Source organism: Camelina sativa, chromosome 9 (genome assembly GCF_000633955.1).
Source record: "Camelina sativa cultivar DH55 chromosome 9, Cs, whole genome shotgun sequence".
Classification (NCBI taxonomy): Eukaryota; Viridiplantae; Streptophyta; class Magnoliopsida; order Brassicales; family Brassicaceae; genus Camelina; species Camelina sativa.
In genome coordinates, this window is record NC_025693.1 from 35,004,191 (window position 1) to 35,021,740 (window position 17,550).

General features: G+C 36.0%; 3 protein-coding genes across 18 annotated transcripts in view; all 3 read right to left on the bottom strand.

Moving 5' to 3' along the window:
* Positions 3,654-5,218, bottom strand: LOC104714159 (epidermis-specific secreted glycoprotein EP1-like). The gene has a single exon (XM_010431419.2). The coding sequence runs from the start codon at positions 5,164-5,166 to the stop codon at positions 3,799-3,801; it is 1,368 nt and encodes a 455-aa protein (XP_010429721.1). The 5' UTR covers positions 5,167-5,218; the 3' UTR covers positions 3,654-3,798.
* On the bottom strand, positions 6,818-8,403 carry LOC104714160 (epidermis-specific secreted glycoprotein EP1-like). Its single transcript, XM_010431421.2, has one exon. It carries the CDS (start codon positions 8,353-8,355, stop codon positions 6,988-6,990), a length of 1,368 nt encoding a protein of 455 aa, XP_010429723.1. The 5' UTR covers positions 8,356-8,403; the 3' UTR covers positions 6,818-6,987.
* Positions 11,154-17,550, bottom strand: part of LOC104714161 (putative F-box/FBD/LRR-repeat protein At1g78840) — a 7,303-nt gene continuing 906 nt past the window's right edge. For 8 of the 16 annotated variants that reach the window (XM_010431431.1, XM_010431432.1, XM_010431422.1 and 5 more), the window contains 10 exons: positions 17,375-17,476; positions 17,201-17,260; positions 17,041-17,121; positions 16,854-16,950; positions 16,628-16,698; positions 16,437-16,508; positions 16,257-16,358; positions 12,060-16,128; positions 11,819-11,965; positions 11,154-11,713 (listed from right to left, as the gene is read on the bottom strand). In XM_010431431.1, the coding sequence (XP_010429733.1) occupies positions 11,429-11,713; positions 11,819-11,965; positions 12,060-12,938 (1,311 nt within the window). In that variant the 5' untranslated portion in view covers positions 12,939-16,128; positions 16,257-16,358; positions 16,437-16,508; ... (3 more) ...; positions 17,201-17,260; positions 17,375-17,476 and the 3' untranslated portion in view covers positions 11,154-11,428. The remainder of the gene's footprint in view (positions 11,714-11,818; positions 11,966-12,059; positions 16,129-16,256; positions 16,359-16,436; positions 16,509-16,627; positions 16,699-16,853; positions 16,951-17,040; positions 17,122-17,200; positions 17,261-17,374; positions 17,477-17,550) is intronic. The other 8 variants (XM_010431439.1, XM_010431438.1, XM_010431426.1 and 5 more) reach the window with 8 other exon arrangements.

The window sequence follows — 17,550 nt, forward strand, 5'->3', positions numbered from 1 at the left end:
TATTAAAGTAAAAAAAAAAAAAAAAAAAAAAAAAAAAAAAAAAAAAAAAAAAAATCGATAGATTTATAAATAAATAGGCCCATAAATAAAGCCCAATGGACCTCGTCTGATTATAAAATTTTATTAAAACAAATAGTATGATTCTCTCACCAGACAGATAAAATCTACGGAGGTCCCAATCCGAAAGATCTGCGATGGACGCTTGCATATGCTTATTTAAAGATTTGTCATCTGAAGAATTGTTAATTTGTTATGCTATAATACCCTTTAGTATTTATCTATTAATAATTTGTTGTCTACTTAATTCAGATTAAGGATAGTCCTTTTTTTGGCTGCCACTGAGGCACTGACCAATCGTTATAATTAAGAAGATAACTCATCTAATAAACTAAGGTGAATATCCATTATTTAAGGGTTGTTTGAATAGGGTTTTTTTTTTTTCTTTTTCAAATGATAGCATAACTTTTGTGGTTAAAGGAAGGATTCCTTATTTTACAATAAAAATCCCATTACCTACCTACACTCTCCTAGGTTTTGATTCTTCATAATTTAATTTTCATTATGTTTTCACTTTCTTATAGATTACTCATTCGACCAAGAAAATGAAATCTGAGTAAGCCAATCCAGTCGTATGCATAGAAAATGGTCCCACGCCATTCAATTCAAATCATTGACTAACAGAAAAATTATGAAATGTACAACAATATCGATCGAGTTGTCTCGATATCACTTTCTCCCAGTTGTCTCTCAATGCTATTTATACAAAACAAAGGCATTAATTGCATATTTATTAAAGGATATTTATAATGATTTACTTCAAAATGGCATAACTTAGGCCTATTATTTGGTCGTAAACTCGTAATACAAACACGACACATAAATTTAGAAAAAAAAAAAAACAAAGAGACGTTTCTCTTTTATTGGGCCATTACCATTACTACCTAAGGCCCAGTAAAATGCTCAATGCCCACACTTTCATATTAATTTACTCTTTTACCCTTACATCCACAAAACACCGTCGTGCTACGCGGTAAGCAAACCTTTCGCATTTGGGACTACAGTACTACACACGTGGTGCACATCCCCTCGTCGCAGTAACCGAAATCCCGGCAAACCCGCACTAACGAACGAAATATCGCGAGAAGAACGAGAAAGACTCTTCCCATACTTGATACGTCATATGTGGCGGGATCGTAGTACGAGATCCAAGTCTTAAGTACGTCACCATTGCGTTTGCGTTGTAATACTGCGCCTGGACTGGTACCAAACGGAGCTCATAAGATGACGGCTCTGTCAGATTTTCGAACTCACGTCTAACGGTAACGGTAAACGTAACGGAGCCACGAAAGTCGCTGTGTTCTCCATCAACCGTATGTATGGTAACGGCTGACCAGTTTTGTTAACGTACTACTTGACCAAACCTTTGTTGTCAAGAGCCATACTGTACGGTACGGACCGTCAGATCCGCTGAGTGTTAGGTGCTGGCCAATGAGGAGTGTCAAGTGTGTCGGTCAGTCGGTGGGATGGTCAAAGTTCTGCCAAACGAGCTGGGCGTTTTCAGTCGTGGACCACAATGTTACCGTTAGTTTTATATTTCTAACGTTACGTTGGCTGTCTCCGTTTGAAAAGTCAAAAAATTAAATTTGCCACTTGGCTTCTGTTCAAAGAAATTGGCGCTCGATCTAGAGAGGGAGGGAATGATGGTGACTTGCGTTTAGATAAGAAACATTTGGATTTTTCGGATATTTTTCTTTAGTTTTAGTTTTGCTATTAAGTGAATTACATTATTTACATGCAAAAATCTATACAAAAAAAATTCAGGAAATCTGCGGTTTTTAGTAATTGCTAAAATTTGAATAAGATACAGNGAAGGCGGGCCAATCTTCGGGCTTCTGCACCATTGCGATCAACTCTGCATAATCCGTCTGAAAAGCTTGACAATCCACTCTCCCACCAACAACGACTCCATGGCCCAGATCAAGGCTTGCAGTTCTGCATGTAAGGGAGTAAGACCACGTCTCTGGCTCCGGGCTCCGCACTCAAAGATTTTTATATAGTAAAAATATTAAAAATGAGTNTAAAGTCAGGACCATGAAATTTTATTAATTTATAGAGGTTTTAATTTATAGATAAATTAATAATTATTAATTTATAGAAAGACTTTTTCAATTTGGTAAAAAAATATTAAAAATAAGATTTAATCTTTATAATTAATACNAAAATTATTATTTTATTATATTATCGAATAATGTCCAAAATTACACTAGTCCCAACTTGGGACCGGAGAAATTTATTAATTTATAAAGATTATTAATTTACCGAGTATTAATTTGTAGAGGTTCTACTGTATATTTCAGGCATGAAGGCAACTGGCTACGTATTAAAAAAATAAAAGAATTTGGGTATACAAATTATAGGTTCGTTATGCATAGATGTTGGGACAACCGGACAAGGCAGGCAACGTTCTTGGGTCTCTGGTAGGGGCTCAAGTTTTGACTGAAAACTTTTCAGTTTACGTACACGCGTTTGTATACTATTCTTCTGGCCTCTGGGTGTGTATGATTGATAAGCTTACATGTGCTTTCATATATAAATGCTGAAAAAATATCAACGTTATACCAAAAATATTCAATGGGTTACCACCATTAAATATCATCGATTTGAAAGGAATGATCTATAATGGGAACGAGTATCTAAACATCAGTGTAGAAAACGAATATGCTATGATTCTCTTTTATCCTGCACTAATATATATACACTTTTATAAATTGTTGAAGAAAATAAAAAATCAATCCATATTCAAAAGTTTTCTAAAAGTGTACTAATCCATAAATACCCGTGGTTCGAGTAAGATGGAATATCATAAGTGAAAAAAAATCATGGATAACATATATTGACCTACATATGCATTGCATTCATGTAGAACATATATACCGTAGAATAGATGTTGATAGTGTTGGGATACAATCCAAGTCCCACATCTGACGTTTGAAGGGACTTAATTAATATATAAAGGGTTAGGGTCAATCTACTAATAGCCAATTGGTTTTTAGTTAGAAGCCCAAGATAAGTCCAAATTTAACATGGTATCAGAGCCCAAGGTTAAAATTCGGGTGGACCTAGAAAAGTGGATACGGACATGCCTATTGTTAACCTGAGTAATGGGGGCCCAAGAAGGGGTTTATTATCGGTCCAAGTGGGATCGATTCGAGATGGAGTTATCATCTCGAAGAGGCGTGTTAAGATTCCACATGTGATCCTTGGATTGAAGGGGAGATTGTTGGGATACAATCCAAGTCCCACATCTGACGTTTGAAGGGACTATAATTAATATATAAAGGGTTAGGGTCAATCTACTAATTGTTAATTGATTTTTAGTTAGAAGCCGAAGATAAACCCAAATTTAACAAATAGTAAGATTTGCAACCTTGAAATCAATTACCACGACAATATTAACAAAAGTTTGCGTCGTTCCGAAGTTATTTAAATAAAAATTACTTTCATTACCTATGTTAAAGAATATATATTTTCATCAAAGTTCAAAAGTAAGCACAATCAAGGGATTTCGGACGTTGGCTTTAACAAGAGCATAAAAAAGGCTCACCAATCTGAAGAACATCAAACTTCTATATAATCTAAATGAGAGATTCACGTAGTATATTTACTATATCTTATTTGATAAGGACCGGGCATATCACGCTTGTATATAAAAGCAAAAACGGTGAATCATTACAAACACACCGATTATTCATTACTAAATCTCTGAGAATTCACGTTGGTATCGGTAAATAAAGCGCACTAATATTTGATGTAAGCAACGGAAGAAGTGTTGGCATCTTTGATAAGTGTACCAAGAAGAGGAGCGATCAAACATTTCTTGTCCTTCTCCTTGTAGAAGTAACCCAAACACTTGCAATCACGATCGCACTTGGCCTTGCAGTCGCCTACAGAAATCGGGCCTTGTCCACCATTCACATACGGCCCGGTAAAATGTTCAACGCCAACTATCTTGTAGTAGTTTACAGTTTTACCCTTGCCACCGCTGCAAAACTGAGTCGTTTTGGGTGCCGCGCATTTATCACTCCAAGCTAACAGACCTTTCGGTGTAGGGCATCCGACGCACATTCCACGATTGCAATATCCGAAATCGCCACAAAACGTCGGCAAGCCACATTGACGGACGAAGTAGGTGGAGAAGAAAGCAAATGACTCTTCCCATTCAAGATACGTCGCGGCTGGGAAATACGAGAAGGCCTTGAGGCTACCGTCGTATCCAAGTCTTAGATACGATATCGTTCCGTTGTAGTTGATTTTGTTTAGGTTTAAAGTTCCTCCGCCGCTTCCGATTGGTCTGACTTGGAGTAACCGGCGGTTATTACCCGAGCTCGTAGCGGGCTGTGGTGCGGGTTCGAGGAGAAGCTCGTAAGCTGACGGCTCCGTTAAATTATCGAACTCTCGTGTAACGGCGAAAGTGACGGTGCCGCGGAAATCATGATCCGTCCATCCGCCGTAAACTAACGGCGTACCGGTTTTGTTAACGTACATGGTTAAACCTTTGGTATCAAGCACCATGCTGTACGGACCATCTGAGCCGTTAGCGGCAGATGTACGGCTGACGAGTTTGTTGACTCCGTTGACTTTGAGAGATTGGCCGACGAGGAGTGTGTCGGTTGGGTGATCGAAGCTTTGCCAAATGAATTTGCCGTTTTTGTCGTGTAGCACCATGTTTCCGTTGGGCAAGATACGGAACCCGGTGACGCCTTTGTTAGCTGTGTTAGTCTGCCACTTGACTTGGCCGTTTAGCTCAGCGAGTACGAGGTTGCCGTCGCGGCCTAGTGAGAGCGTGGAGTTGTCTCCGACGGGGTTGTTGCGATTGGCGTCCCAGATCCAACGAGTGAAACTCAAGTCACGCCTGGTTCCGACTCGGAGAGCTAACACGTAGGCGCTAGGAGTAGTATTGTAAAACATGAGCTGGAACGGATTTGTGAAGAAGCTCTGATTCGGTGAGGCGAGGAATCGGTAACTCGCGTCGTACTCGGTTATATATGGAGCGTAGGCTGGTTCGTTGAGAACTCTGAATTGTTTCTCGGGAGGGACTTGGGCCATGACCACCAAAACAGAGGAAATGGCAAGTGCCGTGATTAGTAAGATATTAAACCGAAGCATGATTATGTTTTTTTTTCCGGGATTGAGTAATGGAGGGAGATGATTGTCTAAAAATTGTATTTTTTGGTTGTATATATAACATCTTGGGCTGTACTCGTTTGAAAAGTCCCAAGTTGCAAACTGTGACTTGTCAACCAAATAGGTGCTCTGCAAGAGGACCAATTGCTCATTTATGATTTATTGATTTGGATAAGATTACTCTACTGAGATTATTCGATTATACTCGTTAATACAATAAAGTTTCGACCAAATCATTGAATTTTTGTTCTTTTTTTCTTTTGAAACAAATCACTGATTATATGTTGTTAAATTGTTTTGTCTCATATGCATAAAAAAAATTAATAGAATGATCCAATATTTGAATATTAACTTTACATGCAAAACTTCTCGAATCCGTTTCGCAAATTTCCGTCCTGTATTTGATTGAATATAGTCAATATACGTCAAATAGTAATTTTATGTATCTAAACTACACATTCCCAACCTTTATTCGACAACCTCAATGCATTGTAGTGCTGTATGATACAAAATCCTTTTTTCATCCGAGATAATAATGCTAGCAGATATATAAGAACAATTTTTTAAAAAATAAAAAAAAATCTAAAAGGTTTTTTGTTTATCAAAAAAATATATTTATCAAAAAGCTAGTGCTGATCGTGATGCATTGCAGTAGGGTAAGCTTTGTTTTCTTCTAAAGTAATAATGCTAATGGTGTAATTTCGATTAGAAAAAAAAGACCACAAAACTTGTCAAAAAAATTACTACCAATGGACGTTTCCAGAGGGAAAAATGTCATTAAAATCCCCAAGTTCGCATTTTCGTTGATTTAAAGCATGAATTCTGGACTTGGAAGTAAAAAACACCAATCTTTTGTTGACTTCCAAATAATTCGCAAACTCTTGTTGACCTGGTCATTTGAGGCACAACGTTATGTGACCAAACGGAAAAATTAGATGGGGTTAATTATCTGTTCACGAGATCCGTTAATAGCAAAACGACGCTGCTTATAACACCCAAAACCTCCCAAATTGAGAAATCGATAATCGATAATCTCTTTTCTTCTTCGATTTCTCTCTTCTTCTTCGAATTCAACATATGAGTTCTAGCTCAGAGACATCGGTGGTAGCTTCATTTGACCGTGGAGTGCCATCGAAGTATGTTTCTGGAGCCGGAGTCATCAGTTGAATTCGAAAAAGAATATCTAATCGAAGAAGAAAGGAGGAATCACAAATTAGGGTTTTTGATTTGGGAATTTTGGGAGGAATTGATAATCGGGTTCGATTTGAGGATGTAATTAAAAAAGAAAACGACATCGTTTTACCAACTAACAGATCTCATTAACGCCTAATTAACCCCGTTTAATATCTCCGTCTGACCAGTTAATGTTGTGCTTCAAACGGCGAAGTCAACAAGACTTCATGATTTAAATAGAAGTCAAGAAAAAAATGAGAATTTTTTTCAACAAATGAAGAGTTCGTGATTTAAATCAACGAAAATGCTAACTTGGGGATTTTAATGACATTTTTCCCGTTTCCCAGATGGTTTGTCCAACAACAAAATAAAAAAACATGACATTTATTGAGTTGGAGAAGCAATGTGATAGTATATATATCTTAGCTATCCAAGAGGACCACTGGACTACAAAACTCTCGTTTTTAAAGCTTCAGATAGTATTTTGATTATATAAAGCCAATGGCTTTCAGTATATATATAAATAGGCGATACAATTATTAAACGGTGAATCATTACAAGCTCACCCATTATTCTTTAAATCTCTAAGATTTCACACTAAAATTCAGTAATAAATATAGCGGTAAAACACTAGTATTTGATGTAAGCAACAGAAGAAGCGTTGTTGTCTTTGATGAGCGTACCAAGAAGAGGAGCAAGCAAACACTTCTTGTCTTTCTCCTTGTAAAAGTAACCCAAACACTTGCAATCACCATCGCACTTCGCCTTGCAATCATTTACCGAAGTTGGGCCTTGTCCGTCATTTACATACGGCCCAGTAAAATGCTCAACACCAACAATCTTGTAATAATTGACGGTTTTACCCTTACCTCCGCTGCAAAACTGCGTCGTTTTAGGTGGTGCGCATGTGTCACTCCATCCGAGTAAGCCGTTGGGTGTAGGGCACGCGACGCACATCCCACGATCGCAGTAACCGTAATCGCCGCAAAACGACGGCAAGCCACATTGACGGACGAAGTAAGTGGAGAAGAACGAGAAACTCTCTTCCCATTTGAGATACGTAGCGGCTGGGAAATACGAGTAAGCCTTGAGACTCCCGTCAGATCCGAGTCTTAGATACGAGATCGTTCCGTTGTAATTGATTTTGTTTAAGTTTAAAGTTCCTCCGCCGCTTCCGATTGGTCTGACTTGGAGTAACCGGCGGTTATTACCCGGGTTCGTAGCGGGTTGCGGTGCGGGTTCGAGGAGAAGCTCGTAAGCTGACGGCTCCGTTAAGTTATCGAACTCTCGCGTGACGGCGAAGGTGACGGTGCCGCGGAAATCGTGATCAGGCCATCCGCCGTAAACTAACGGCGTACCGGTTTTGTTAACGTACATGGTTAAACCTTTGGTATCAAGCACCATGCTGTACGGACCATCTGAGCCGTCCACGTCAGATGTTCGGCTGACGAGTTTGTTGACTCCGTTGACTTTTAGGGACTGGCCGTTGAGGAGTGTGTCGGTTGGGTGATCGAAGCTCTGCCAGACGAATTTGCCGTTTTTGTCGTGTAGCACCATGTTTCCGTTGGGCAAGATTCGGAACCCTGTGACGCCTTTGTTAGCTGTGTTGGTCTGCCACTTGACTCGTCCGTCTGCTTCAGCGAGGACGAGGTTTCCGTTGCGACCTAGCGAGAGCGTTGCGTTTTCTCCGACGGGGTTGTTGCGGTTAGCGTCCCAGATCCAGCGCATGAGAGACTCGTCGCGCCTGAGTCCGACTCGGAGAGCTAAGACATAGGCGCTAGGGGTAGTATTGTAAAACAAGAGCTGGAACGGTGACGTGAAGAAGCTCTGGTTTGATGATTCGATGAAGCGGTAACTGGCGTCGTACTCGGTGATGTATTCGCCGAACTCGCCTTCGTTGACGACTCTGAATTGTTTCGCCGGAGGGACTTGAGCTTTAACCACTGAAACAGTGGCAATGGCAAGTGCTAAAGTTAATAAGATATGAAATCGTGACATGATTTTTGTTTCGAGTATGAAGGAGTATATGTTATTGTTAGAAGATGTATATGTTGTGGGTGGTATATATAATTTTTTCGTTTTGTTGGGTTATTGATTGGCTGTATTTGTTTGAAAAGTCAAAGTTGTTAACTGCGACTTGACTACATATTAAATAAATTGGTGCTGCTGTACAATGGGGCTGATTGCGATTTATTATTATTTGGATAAGCTTTGTCTAGTGCACATTTTTGCATATTCGTTCGTCATATACAGTACTATATAGTATATATATATATATATTGTCTTATGTAGAATGATTAACTTATTTCTTTTTACTTTATGAAAATTTCTTTGCACAATGCCCTAGATATATCATTATTTCTAACACAAATTTAAATATCACATATTAAAAATAATTAAATAATTGTATACTATTTAAAAACAAAATTTCACTAAACTTTACTTACAAATATATAAATCAAAGTTATATTAATTTTTTAAAATTAATATAAATATTGATTACTTAAAATCAATATAAGTAAAATACTCTAAAAAGACTATAACACCATATCAATTAATATAAAGTTTATAAAAATAAAGAACATATAACTTATTAAATATATAACTTAATAATAAAATCATAAAAAACAAAATGTTATATCTTATGTTAATATTCATAAATAAAAATAAAAATGACAACAAATTAAGAGATATCAAGATGTATGATTATTTATATATATCTAAATATGTAAACTAATTAATCTCAACATTTAGTGTGATTATTCATTAAAAGTTTAAATAGTCTAATCAAAAATATCAAATCAATAAATTATATTATCTTCAGCAAATTTAGTTTAGAATCCGATTGTTACTAACATATAATAAAACTAGACTAGGACCCCGCGGGGCAAAATTATTTATAACTAAAATATTTAAATTATAAGTTGTATTTGTTGGTTAACTATGTTATAATTATATATTAATTGTTAAATAAACCATATAATACCACAATATAATTTATTTTTTACATAATATTTATTTAATCAATTTAATTAGATATGTGTATTCTCTGATACCGATAATGTTAATAAAATAATGAATTGATGTTTTATCCCTGTAACACCAAATTAACGATATTTCTTAATTTATATAAATATCTATATAACTCGTCCTGCTATATAACCCCGTCCCGAGATATTTTAACTTACATTATATCATCTTAATTTTTAATATTTTTAACTCACATTATATTTTAACTCACACTATATCATCGATAAAACTCGTCCCGCTATATAACCCTGTCACAGTATAATATTTATCATATTTAAAATTTTAAAAGTTTAAATATTTTTCATATTTAACCTTTTAAAAATCTTTAAAATAAAGAACCGGAATAAACCAAATAAAAGAATTTAAAGTTTGAATGCCTGATAAATCAAGTTTTCTACTCATTTGTATTCGGAATTATTTTGGTATCTTTTATAGTATTACTCTGAACCATTGCCCAATTTTTTTAGACGATGTGAGATATTATACCCGTATTTTTTATTCATCTATTAAGTAATATATGTCCGTTTAAAAAAAAAATTATTACAATATATGCAGGAAAAAATCACAATTTTTATTAACTAAATGTATTATAGAATAATTCAAGATAATTTAAATATAAATTCAAATAAAAAATGAAAGGGAATAATAAATAAATATATAATTTAATAATAAAATCATAAAAAAAACAAAATGTTATATCTTATGTTAGTATTATTACCATAATAATTTAAATAACAAGCTTTCAATAGTTATTATAATTGATTATAAAAAGAAGTATATTACCTCTAAATTATCTCCAACTCATTAAAAAAAACTTAATTCCCAATAAATATATATATATATATATATATTCATAAATAAATATAAAAATGACAACAAATTAAGGGATATCAAGATGTGTGATTATTTATATATATCTAAGTATGTAAACTAATTAATCTCAACATTTAGTGTGATTATTCATTAAAAATTGAAATAGTCTAATCAAATATATCAAATCCATAAATTATATTATCTTCAGAAAATTTAGTTTAGAATCCGATTGTCTCTTGTTACTAACATAAAATAAAATAAATAATTAAATTACTGAATAATTTAGTATATATTGTTATGGTTACATAAGAAAAATACAAAATTGTTATAATTACAAAATAAAACATAAAAAGATATGAATTTGAATTTTAAACCACATATTACAATAAATAGTAACATTTTATCAATATTTTCTCTACCATAAAACCTCTTACACATTCAAAGATTTCACGGGTAAAACGTATTTATTATACGAAAATGCATATTTGAATAAATTAATAAAAAAAATTAGTTACATATTATGTTTGACAAAAACAGATATTGATTCTAGGATAATAATTTTACTTATAATAAGTTTCTTTAAATCGATTTATTCCGCACATAGTGCGAGTTGTTACCTATTCGTTTTAGTAAAAACATCACGGCATCATGCGTAGTACATATTAAAAACTGTGGGTTATGTTTATGACATTAAAAACTGTGGGTTTAGTTCTTGAAGAAAAACATCAAAGTTGTGATTTTTCTTTGATGCCATTGCGAATTTGCGATATTACTTGGGGGTTTAGTTTTCTTGGATGCGGGGCCAAGATTTGGCGTATCCGTTTCATTTTAAAATTTATGTACACGTATTCATGTACAGATGTACTGTATTGTATTCTTACGTGTGCACCAAATGAAAAACCAAACAATAATTGCTGAGAACCAATCACATATTTTATGTATCGTTTTCTACGTTATCAATAATATCACGGCATCTTGGATTACCAATCACATAACAAATACAGTATTTTAAATGCTACGAAGTCTAATCGGAACAAGTAATGGAACCTCGAAACATCTAATAAGAAGCATAATTAGGTTTACACTTGGGTTTACTCAAGAAAACAGCTTCAATACTAATGAAGGAAAACTCAACAAGCCCAGAGATCATCTTGGAAACGTATTAATTTGCTTGACAATTTGGTATATGTCTTCAGATGCCCGACAATGGGAACAAAAACCAAGCTTTTCATAGGAAAACTTCGTGAGCGGTGTGGGCAGACACTTGGCAAACCGAAGAACGCTTTGGAAGCAAAAGGATTTTCTCGACAAATTGCAACCTGTATTTGGCTCCTTCCCATACAGGAAATTTAAGATTAAGCTCCTTGAGAACTGCTGCATTCCCCAATATGTATTTGACAAGCTCAGTACCCCCAGCCGTGCTGTATATCTCAACAATCTCGAGCGATGTTAGCAGACACTTAGGCGCATGTGATCTTGAGGTGTCCACTTTATATAGCTTACCGCAAATCGACTACACATAATGAACGACAAGAAAGGAAAAATGTAATGAGAATGTATAGCTTTGTTAAGTAGTTGGGCAAAAAGAACTCACGAGTTACTTGTAAAGATAAATTACCAACTGTAAAGATTTTAGGTTTGGACAACTTGCGAGAAACGTTGCTAACAACTCTATAACTGAAACAGAGTTAGAAAATGAAACTTTTAAATGGGTCAAGTTAGAGAACTCAGGCAGCGGTTGGGGTCTCGAGTAAGCACACATGGCCTAGCAAAAACCAAGAAAAAAAAAAGAACATTAGTAATAAGTTCTCGAGACTGAGTATTTCAAGATGAATATATATTTACAAAAATATACATACCTTTAGGGTAGAGCAATTGAGGCTAAGATTTTTGACCTTCGATATCCAAGCAAGATATGTAGGTAATGTTTTCATCGTTGATGAGTTAAAATCGCTTTCGATGAGAGAAAAGTTATTAAAACACACTCTGATCGGAGAAGACACACTATTCAGCACAAGGTCTATAAAATGGGGGAATTCGAGACTCAGACGCTTAAGTCTGGGAGCATCAATCGCTACCCCAGTTATTCGACCAGGCACGTTCAAATTCAAGCTACTTAGTGTCTGAGACCGCACTCGTAAAAATTCCACATTCCAAATTTTGTCAATGTTCAAATCTCGAAGAAGTGGGGAGGATGAGATAAGCCTTTCAAGAGCCGCATCACTCGAAAACCAAACCGATTTAAAATGCATTGTCTCGAGACGAGGTAGAGAAACGGAGTCAAAACTATGTATGCCTAGGTTGACCAGCTCCAAGTGTACCAACGTCTCACACATAGAAATGCTTCCCGGAAGCTTTATTATGGGACAGTCATTTTTCCTGTAATAAGAAGCCATATAATAAGCAAAAAGCACAAGATGTTGAACTCCACGAGCAACCACTGAGTTGACCCACTTGTTGATGAAATTGGATCCTTCAGTCTCATATTGCCCGCCGTCAAATACCAACTTGAATTGGTTTATGAGTGGTTTCTCCTTATCCAAATCTAGAAACCTGTTGACGAAACCCTTTAACCCATTGTCTCTAAAGACAAACAAGTAGAGGTCCAATCCAGGAACACGTTGCCAAAGATATCTCCATCTCGTCGACAAGACACTAGTTCTAACAGAACCCGTCGTATCAAGTTTTAAGAGTATCTGATGTAGCAAATCCTCAGGCAATTGGCTAATCAAATCCATGTGATTTCAGTCCTTTGTGATCGTGACGCTTTTGTTTAGAGATCTCAGCAATATTTTGACAAACACAATAGAATACGATTAAGACGAAAAACGATATGAACAATACCAGCGGCACGATACGATGACAGATAGTGACGAGGGAGACGCAACCGATCAGAGATTGTCGGGGGTAAAGTAATGATGACCGTGGCGACGCCTCTAACTTAGGGTTTGTTTTCTACTGGTAGACTCCAGCTTAATGGGCTCAAACAAATATTGATGGGCTCCACCTTAATCAAAAGCTAACCAACTAAAAAGCGTTGAACCAAAAAAAAATCAACTAAAGCAAGTGAGGTGACAACATAACGCATCACCCGAACAAAAAATCAAGTCAGAACTTCATTATTGAATAACTAACTGAAGTGACTATGAGCAGCACAACTCCCCAACACGGGACAGAAGTTAAAATTAATATATGTACATGTACTAGCACACAATACTCAGTACATATACATTCCCCACAACCAGAAGGATTCACTCCAACCAAATTCTGAAAATGCCAAGAAATCTAGTGCCTCTTTACCATCAACAACCCTAACATGCATAGACCATCACCGTTGCTAACAACCAGTGTGGAAGAACCTACAAAAGAAACTAAAGACCTCATTATGGCAGACTGTTCGTTTGACTAGAAGGCGCAAGAAAATAATTGAGGAACATGATGAAACCTTGGATCCACATAGTGTACAACGAAAAAGAACAGAGAATCTTCAAAAGGTTCCATCAACAAATGTACAGAAAATACAATCGTCAAAATCAGTGGAACAAGTACGGTAATCACATTCAGAGAAGTCAACCTACGGACCTTCAAGCATCCCCTGCAACTAATCTCTAGAGACCGCTAATAGAAGAGTGACCAAAACAAAAACGTTATTTATAACAAAAACTGAAGAGCCTTCATCGTTACTTTGTCTCGCTGGAGAACAGACCAACCCAAAAGTTAACATATTGGATCCTATAAATTTACCCTCAGTGGGCAGCAAAAGACAATACAACCAAAATCAACCGCATCAACTCCGAGAAGAAAATAGCCTCGTAAACAGTGAGGATGTAAGGTATAACAGTCGGAAGTAATTCAAAAATCAACAGAGACCCAACAATCACAAGCCAACACAAAGATAATGACTTCATCTCAAGCAATTAAACCATAGAACAGATGCAGACTGCAAAATCAGAAAGGGAAAAACAGATAAGGAGAACCTGATCACATAGAGGTAAAAAGAAAAAAAACACAAGATGTATCAGAGAAAACTGCAAATAAAACTCCATCCCTCGTGCCAATAAATCAGTATGGATCGGAGCCTGCCTTCTTCCCATCCTCAACATACCAATAATGAAGGGATGTTCATATAAATTAGAGAAGCTACCATCATAATCTAAAAATCTTATAACCTTGCAGTTTTTGCTTCCTCCGCAATCTACACTAGAAATAGGAGACATAGAAAAGCCACCTCACAAACTCATGATGTACAGATACATAAATTCCACTTTGCACCATCCAAACTCCTTTGCAAAGATAATTACTTCATCTCAAGCAAAAGTGACTACCATTTCATCCATAGAAAAGATGCAGACTCAAAATCAAGAAAGGGAAAAACAGGGGAAAGAAAGCTGATCACATCTCCATGAAATATCACAGAAAAAGACAAACAAAAAAACACCACAGGCGTCAGAGAAAAATGCAAAAAATCCATCCCAGGATGCCAAATTTTTTTAAAAAGGAGCATATATGCCAAAAATCAGGGAAACTCAATTGCAGGACAAATCAAACCTCACCAGCTATAGCCAATCTTAAATAAAACATTCTGTATGTAGTAAAAGAGGTGTATGCGACGTAACCAGAAACACAAAATTATATGCAATCAATCCATCCCTTCAACACGAAAAAATTCTCCAAAAAATAACAAAAGAAAAATAATTTAAGAACACCAAAGATAAATCAAGGGAAAGAGCTAACGGCCAAAGAGGTGACAGGAAGCGACAACAGATCAAAGACATCCTTCAAGATAAACTGAGACAGAACAGGAGTACAGGACAGAGGAATTTGTGGTTGTACTACGAACATATATTCGAAAAGATAATAAAAAGATAGAAACCTAAAAATATGATAGACAAGAAGAGATATTTACCAGAACAATCCCAATGCATCAAAGAGAAAATATTGGCTCAGAAATTAAAAGCTGGGAATAGGGACAGAAAACCGCCAGAAGAGAAAGATCAATAAAAGCCATCACATTCGATCATCGCATCATCCACAATCTAAAACATCAAAACGAGAAGCAAAATAGAGAAAGAGCACCAATGCAATTTAGAAACGTAGGAAAGAAAACAAATTTCAGAGAAGAACACCCCCTGAAGACCCTAGGATAGAGAAAAGGCGTGACAAAGATCCATCAACGGTCGATAAAAGCATACTGCACAATCTGAAATAACAGAACGAGAAGTATATTGTATGAACAAAAGATGCCAGAATGCAATTTAGAAACCTAAGCTAGAAAAAAAATAAAAAATTAGCAGGGAGCAATCAAAAGAGAAGAAAAAGTAATTCACAGAAGGGTAATAAACACAAGCAAAAGAAACCCACGAATCAAACTCCAGAGATGGAACCTATAAGTTCATCCCAATTAAGACTACCATGTAGACTTGATTAGCAAAAATCCCAATGCACATTAAACATATATAGCTGACAACCGAAGAGAAAGAGGATGAAATACCTGAATAAACCACATGTCTAACCTTGTAAATCAGAGGAGCCCAGATTCAATTTACAATCCAAACTCTAGAAGAATGAATTAGAGTGACAACCATCTGTCGAAGCCACCACCAATCAATCGTAGGATCCTCCACAAATCTACACCAACAACAACAAAAAAAAAACACAAGTAAATAACATGTAATTAGAAGAAAAAAAAACCACCGAATAAGCAAATAGAGATGCATTTAGAGCAAGGAACATGTGAGAACGCCTGAATACGTGCATGGAGAAGAACTAATACGCGATGATCATATCAATAATTCGCTTCTGAAACACCTGCAAGACGAAGGAAGAAACGTAAGGAACAAAACTAGAAAAAGTTAAAAGACGTGTTAAAGAGGAAGAACAAAACCCCTGTCGTAGCCATCACTGGTCGATAAAAGCATCATTCAAAAGCTGAAATAACAAAAACGACAAGTTAATAACATGTAACTAGAAGAAAAAAAAACCACCGAACCAAAGTGAAAATCAGAAGCAAAAAAAGATGCGTTTAGAGCAAAAAAGGTGTACAAATGCGAGCTAACCTGAAAGTTAAACTCAGAATCATACGCAAACCATTCACTCCCACAATGCTTTTTTTTTCTCTCTTGGAGCCCTCACGCACAGTAATTTCGGTGCCTCGACATCTGCATCAAAGAGAGACAGAGATATTTTTCACTTATATACAGGTAAAAAAATAAAAATCGGTTGAGGAAGAACATTACCTAAAGATGTAGCGCAGAGAAGACAAAGATCCATCATGACCATCACCGACCGAGCAAAGCATCCTCCACAATCTAAAGTGAGAGATCCGAGAGGTAAAAATCACATGAACATAACAATATGATCAAACACAAAGAATATATATGCAGCATGAAAGATAAGAAAAAAAAGGGGAAAGAGATTAGTTAGTAACCTGTTGCTTTTTCTCTTATAGAACCTCGACAATCTATAATTTAGATGAGCAGTCCAACACTCCCTTGAAACCTGAAAAGTCCAATAAAACAAAAAAAGATCACATCAAATCATGTTGAAAACTCCCTGATGGCACAGTCCAAAACTCAGGAAGCCAAAATTCAAAGTCCAGTTAATGAACACAATTAGGTAGCTGACATATACTAAAGGGAAAGAGGAACGCAAACCTGAATAAACCACATGTAGGAGGAGTAAAAATCCAGAAGCGGGGGAGCACACATTCAGATCATCTCTCATCTGAATGTGTGTACACAGCAAGAACATCTGGGAAGCACAAGAAACAGAGGACCAACATTAGCCAATATTAAATAAAACAACCGATAGACGAAAAGGTGTATAGATATGCGAATTAACCTGAAAGTTTAACTGAGAAATCATACGCACTCCCGCAATGTTTTCATTCTCTTCGAATCTCCCACCCAGTAATCCCACGATCTACATCAAAGAGAGTTAGATATGTTTCTTCATTTATAAAGAAAGAAAAAACAAAGTTGGTTAAGAGGAAGAAGACTACCTGAAGATGTAGCGCAGAGACGACAAATCAGCGACAGATCAAAGCATCCTCTTCCACAATCTAAAAACAGAGCAAAGAGGTAAAAATCGCATGAAACTAATAATAAGCCTTAGAATGATTCAATTTAGAAACCAAACCCCTAGAAGAATAACATGAATCAGTAAAAGCCATTACCGATCATAAGATCCTCCAAAACCCCTAAATACGTTGGCACCGAGAAGAAGCCAAGCGTGTCCATCAAAGCCATCACAGTTCGAGAAAAACATCATCCAAAACCTGAAATAATAGAACGACAACAAGATAACTAGATGAACATTACAAAAAAAAAAAAAAAAAAAAAAAGCCTTAAA

Coding starts and splice junctions, on each gene's coding strand:
- LOC104714159 (XM_010431419.2), bottom strand. CDS start 5,166: ATGCTTCGGTTTAATATCTTACTAATCACGGCACTTGCCATTTCCTCT.
- LOC104714160 (XM_010431421.2), bottom strand. CDS start 8,355: ATGTCACGATTTCATATCTTATTAACTTTAGCACTTGCCATTGCCACT.